The 6,271-nt window shown below is 42.9% G+C and overlaps 1 protein-coding gene across 1 annotated transcript; it reads left to right on the top strand.

Moving 5' to 3' along the window:
- Positions 1-584: 584 nt before the first annotated feature.
- LOC149830873 (sugar transport protein MST6-like) lies at positions 585-6,055 on the top strand. The gene is made up of 4 exons (XM_090011900.1): positions 585-790; positions 1,560-1,882; positions 4,076-4,705; positions 5,450-6,055. The coding sequence occupies exons 1-4, from the start codon at positions 658-660 to the stop codon at positions 5,906-5,908; spliced, it is 1,545 nt and encodes a 514-aa protein (XP_089868026.1). The 5' UTR covers positions 585-657; the 3' UTR covers positions 5,909-6,055.
- Positions 6,056-6,271: the final 216 nt, after the last annotated feature.

Here is a 6,271-nt window from a genome sequence, read left to right as displayed (position 1 = left end):
AATCCGTTTGCATCCATAACTATAAGTGGTAATGGGCCAGTCAGAAATTTGAACCAAACCCGATCGGGCAGCAGGCAACCTAAGAGATGTTATCATTTTGGAAAAGATAAGGGTGTGTGAGTCATTTTATGCTTTAAAAAAAAGGCACTTGTTTTTTTTTTTTCAGACGGTGTCCTCGGGGGTGTCGTACGGCACTAATTGGGGTGCAATCTAACCTCCAATGCAAGGGAAAAGCCCCTGTTTTCTTTTTAAATAACGATTATGTTACTTATGAGGTAATGAGTCTAAACCCTTTACTAAAACTATAGTGGCAACATCGTAGTTACTTAAAAATAAGAGGTGCTATGTCCACCTATCTCTCTCTCTCTCTCTGTATTTAACGGTTTTTTTTCGTTGGTTTATCTCCTTTAATAAGCGAAGTTTGAACGCTCGTTTCTTATCCCGATTCGAATAATTATCCAATTTCACGGAGGTGAATTCTCCGTTGAAACCCTCTTCTTTCGGGTCCGGACCCATGCCCCGAAATGACCATTTGCTCTATAAATAGCCGACACTCTCCCTCCTCTCTACACCAGTCCTCTTCCTCCTCCTCCTCTTCTTCTTCGTTAATAATTTCTTGCTTCCTTCTCCGGGAAGCTTCCCAGAGGGACTGGAAAAATGGCCGGCGGCGGGTTTGTTGAAACCCGCGAGGTGAAGAACTATGCCGGGAAGGTGACGCTGTTCGTCGTCTTCACGTGCATCGTCGCCGCTACCGGCGGTCTCATCTTCGGATACGATATCGGAATTTCAGGTCGAGACCTGAGAAGATCGTGATTTTTTTTTTCTGCGGGTTTTTGCTGTGTTTTTTCTTTTCTGTTTTCTGGATTTTTTTTGTCTCTGATGCCCGTAGTCGGGATATATTTGTCGTTGAGATCTGTGATGGTCGGGAAATTTTTCGGATTTTATTTTTCTAGGATTTTCATAAAACTAAGGATTTTGAGATTTTCCTGAGTAGCGAGGAGAAGAAATTTGTTGTCGCTCGTTCTCTGGTTCGTGATTGAGATCAACGACGGTTTCTAGATAATAATGATTTCTGAAATACTTTTCGTAATGTTTCTCTCTTTCTAACAGGAGCTAAGTATCCAGAAATCTAGATTCTAGAATCACAACTACTTTTTATGTAATTTTTTCTAGTATCATGAGTTTTTAATATCTAACATGGAGTCGGGATAAAACTAAACCGGAAAACTACTTTTCGAGATTGATTTTGATATCTTCATGGAGATCAAAAGCTTAATTTTCATCTGATTTATTTTTCTTAGTTTTTTTTTCTTAAATTGAATTAAATCTGAAACGAAAAAGCAATTATTAGAGATTGTTTTCGATATATTCATGAAAAGCAAAAGTTCTTTTTATCTGATTTTCTCTTTTTGAGTTTTTTTAGCACACTGATTGTCTTCCAATTTTTGTCAGAATTTCATCTGAAGTTTAGGTGACAAATAAAATTTTCTTTATTTTCTCTTTCAACCTCCGCTAAATCGGATTCTAACAATTTTTATCTTGTATTTCTTGGGTTTTAGGTGGAGTGACGTCCATGGATCCATTTCTGTTGCGCTTCTTCCCCTCGGTGTACCGGAAGATGAAGGCCGACACTAACCAGAACCAGTACTGCAAGTTCGACAGCCAACTCCTGACGACGTTCACGTCGTCTCTCTACGTCGCGGGACTCATCGCCTCGTTCTTCGCATCGGCGGTGACTCGCATGTTCGGACGGAAGCCGTCGATGCTTTTCGGTGGTTTCACCTTCCTCGTCGGCGCTGCCGTCAACGGCGCAGCCAAGGACGTCCCCATGCTCATCATCGGCCGCATTTTGCTCGGTATCGGCGTCGGCTTCGCCAATCAGGTGAGAGCGCGAGCCTCCTTCCTTTGGTTCTCTGTTTCTCCGATTTGATTTTCCCGATTTTCCGATTCGGAACTCTCTCTCTCTCTCTCTCTCTGTCCGAGTTTTTCTACCTTTCTTTGGCCCTTTTTTTTCGTTTTTGTTTGTTTCAATTATTTCTGTGTTTCACCTCATTGCGATACTCTCCTAAAAGCTCGTTTCTCGCCGTCGCTCTTTTGTCCTTGTGGGTTTTGTCCGTTTCTTCTGAGCTCTTACTTGGAAATTCGGAGTTCCGACCTTTCTCTGTTGAGGGGCTCTGTCCAATGTTTCGAAGTACTGTAACTCAGAATCTTCCCTTTGCATTTTGGACTTTGTATTTCTGTATTTTTGGTATTCGTATTTTTCATAGTTCTTGTATTTTTCTCCAACTTGAGACGATATGGATCTCTATATATCCATAGTGGATAATTCCAGCTAATTTGCAAAATCGACCCGCCAATCCCGTGAGTCACAGCATGGGTGGCCGACGATTGTAACGAGGGGCTGAAGATAATCCCCTCTCACGCCCTTCTCCGTCCATCTTCTACATGGACGGTGGTTAGAGACACAATAATGACCCTCCTTACTGGTGCCACGGGCTGTACATAAAAAAAGAGCGCCTTCTTTCTGTTTGGGCCCATGAATGTGAGAGTTCTGCTTTCGGGAGACGGTATCGGAAGATGAACATAACACCAATCAAGGGCGGCACCATGGCACTTTTCTGATGAAGGGCAAGCACATAACACCAATCATGCGGACTTTATTTTATTGGGGCCCACGGCTGTGAAGTGTATGCAATGCTTGCATGTGATTAACGAATTAGCTAGCAATCTATTCCTTTTTCGCTATTAATTCTACTCCCAAAACTCTCTCTGGTTTTCTGTGTTTCGCCATTTTCATTCGTTGTCTTTTGATGGTCCCACGGAGTGGGTGTCGTGGACACCTTGATTGAGTCTCTTTTGTCCCTCTTTCCATTTCTGATGTTACCAAGACTTTGAAATTAGGAGCAGCACCTTTCGCACATGACATTAGATGTCCCTCTTGTAAGAGATTAATTAACGGATTCCTTTAAATGATCCAGCGTCCCTTTTTTGTTCTCATTGGTGGTCCTTTTCCTTCGTTTGGTGGAAACGATTAAGGTGATGCCATTGCTTTTGTCTCTAACTGGAGCCATCTTGGAGGTATATTAGTAGCCGTAGAGTATGGATAACCCATTATTGCAAGTATAACAAAATTACTAGCAGTAGTTCTCTTCAGTATAAATCCTTCGAATTATAAAATGTTACTGTCAATCATCATGGTCTAGACGGGGCTCATGGTTTTGTCTTTTCTGCGTTCTAAATATTCTAAACAATTAAACAAGTCCTTAAATTTCAAAGTGGACCATTGTATTATGCGTACATGGTCCATTTGCAACAAAAAGCTCTCGATCAGATGTTTGTAAGAGTACTTTCACAGGGACTTCTTTCCGAACGTAATAAATAAATCACATTAAGAATTGGTCACCCTTCTCTTTTGACAACCGCGGCGTCTCTGTCTTAACTTATTTATTTCATGTTAGGTCACTTGTACTTTCCGTCGGTGTCACTTGTGCCACTTCTGTAAATTTATACCCTTCTGCTCTTATTTTGATTTTCTTCTTTCACAACTTTATCTCATGTTTTTTTTATCAGAACCTTGCAAGGCTTAATGTGAAATTGGACGTATAGGGTGCGCTTGACTACCATGGATCTAAGATCCTAGGTTTTTAACTAGAGATCCGAGGATCTCTAGTCCGAAATGCCCTCCCCCTCCCTGGACTTGAAATTGGATTTTGGCCTAACCAGAGAAACCTCGATTTTCCTTAGAGATCTGAGGACCCTGGATGGAATTTTCTTGTTAAAAATATGTTGTTCTTTTAAAAATTTATGTTTTATTATACCATTGACATATATGATGACTTTTCAAGAAAACACTCAAAAGATGCACTTAAGTGAAGATACCGATGTTTATCAACTTCTGTTTTTGTCAATTTCTGAAGGCGTCTATTGCATTTCTTGTTTTACTTTATTTTTTCACGCTTCACGGATTTCCTAAAAACTCACTTCTTGTATCACTGATCGCGTCTCCCTTCTTCCATCCACTTCTTACTCTACTAACTACGAAACTAATTATCTGTCTAACCTTTGAAAATTGCAGTCGGTACCCGTCTACCTCTCCGAGATGGCTCCGGCGAAGATCAGGGGAGCTCTCAACATCGGCTTCCAGCTCTTCATCACGATCGGCATCCTCGCCGCGAACCTCGTCAACTACGGCACCAACAAGATCAAGGGCGGGTGGGGCTGGCGCGTGAGCCTGGCCCTGGCCGCTGTACCCGCCGTGATCATGACCGTCGGCACCCTCTTCCTCCCAGACACCCCCAACTCCCTCATCGAGCGAGACCACCACGATCAGGCCAAGAAGATGCTGCAGCGCATCCGCGGCACCACCGACGTAGAAGAGGAGTTCCAGGACCTCATCGACGCCAGCGAGGCGTCCAAGCAGGTGAAGCACCCGTGGATGAACATCCTGAAGCGGAAATACCGCCCCCAGCTGGTCATGGCCCTTTTCATCCCCTTCTTCCAACAGCTCACTGGCATCAACGTCATCATGTTCTACGCGCCCGTGCTCTTCAAGACCATCGGTTTCGGCAACAACGCCTCGCTCATGTCCGCCGTCATAACGGGCGGGGTGAACGTCGCAGCGACTCTGGTTTCCGTATACTCGGTGGACAAGTACGGGAGACGGTTCCTTTTCCTTGAGGGCGGGATCCAGATGTTCATCTGTCAGGTACTCCTTTGTTCCGCTTTTCTGTGCTCAATAAATGATTTCGTCATGTTGGGTCATAATGATGATGGTGATGACTGATGATGATGCCCTTCTCTCGTTGCTTTTCCCATGATTTCTTTTCCTGTTCCAACTTTCTACTGTGAGGTCATTCAATCGGCTTAGTCCCTCTCATCTTTTCATTATTAAGCATTCCCTCTTATCCTCTGTAATTAAAATAACCAGAAAGGTAAGCTAATACTGCTACTGCTGACATTCATGAATCTATTCACATTGTCACTGATTATGTAGCAAGATGTCGATTCTACGCTGACATTCACTACTAATAGCTCGACCGTTTGTTCTGAGACTATAATATTAAATCTCATTAACCAAAGTCTCAATGTCATTGATTCTGCTTCAATAGGTACACATTCATTTTGGCTATTATTTAAATTCTATAACACAGTAAAAAGTAAAACCATCCCGATTCCCATAGTTCCCGATCCCTCCATCTCTACTTCAATTGATATATTATAAAGGAAAGTTTAAAAGAATCTTCCACAGCCAAGATTTTATAAGTTGCAGACAATATAACAAAAGTAAGAATCACCATCTATTTCAATAGCCAAAATAAAAAGAAAAAGAGAATATATTGAGTGCAAATTTCACTAGTGTTTTAGATCAGGCATATAAGACTAAATTGATTGTCAAAAAAACTTTGGATTTGGCTCATAATCCCCTGTTCCGCTCTCTTTTTTCCTGCAGGTGGTGATTGGAATCATCCTGGGTACCAAGTTCGGGATGTCAGGCACCGGCAGCCTCAGCAAGAGCGAGGCCAACCTGGTGGTGTTCTTCATCTGCTGCTACGTCTCCGGCTTCGCCTGGTCGTGGGGACCCCTGGGGTGGTTGGTGCCCAGCGAGATCTTCCCACTGGAGATCCGATCTGCGGGGCAGAGCATCAACGTCTCCACCAACCTCCTCTTTACCTTCGCCATCGCCCAGGCCTTCCTGGCCATGCTTTGCCACTTCAAGTTCGGTCTCTTCTTCTTCTTCGCCGGGTGGGTCGTCATCATGACCATCTTCATCTACTTCTTCCTCCCCGAGACCAAGAGCGTCCCCATCGAGGAGATGGCCCTCATCTGGAGGAAGCACTGGTTCTGGGGCAGGATCCTCCCCGCAGACGACGAGGAGGTGGAGATGCAGAAGACAAAGACCCTAGCGTAGGATGCTCATCATTACAGAGGACGTCAATTGTTGTTGCTAAACGTTTCTTTTTCTCCTCTTTAGTTTCAGTTCTTTTATTATTAAAAAGTTTTTGGAGATATAGTATTGGGAATTGTGATGCTTCAATACATAAGATTTTTTAGTGTATATGACAGAGTGGCAGTTCCAACAATCTGGTTCTATGTGATGCTTCAAGAGAGTGAAAACACGGTTTTTTCGCTGCGTAGAACCCAAAAGAAATTTTGTTTGAAATTTTTGATAAAATTAAGTAAGAGAGATTTTGGGGCATCAGAGTCTTGAAATCATAGCACTCGAAAATTCTGGTTGATAATCCATCTGCTTCTGACATTATTATAAATATTT

Source organism: Nuphar pumila, chromosome 7 (genome assembly GCF_984573655.1).
Source record: "Nuphar pumila chromosome 7, dmNupPumi1.hap1.1, whole genome shotgun sequence".
Lineage (NCBI taxonomy): Eukaryota > Viridiplantae > Streptophyta > Magnoliopsida > Nymphaeales > Nymphaeaceae > Nuphar > Nuphar pumila.
Note: the sequence above shows the minus strand (reverse complement) of the source record. Positions and strands in the feature narration are given on the sequence as shown.

Excerpts from the sequence above, each read along its gene's own strand:
- LOC149830873 (XM_090011900.1), top strand. The coding sequence starts at position 658 with ATGGCCGGCGGCGGGTTTGTTGAAACCCGCGAGGTGAAGAACTATGCC. Across the intron at positions 1,883-4,075 it reads GCGTCGGCTTCGCCAATCAG|TCGGTACCCGTCTACCTCTC; the intron begins GTGAGAGCGCGA and ends TGAAAATTGCAG. Across the intron at positions 4,706-5,449 it reads TCCAGATGTTCATCTGTCAG|GTGGTGATTGGAATCATCCT; the intron begins GTACTCCTTTGT and ends TTTTTCCTGCAG.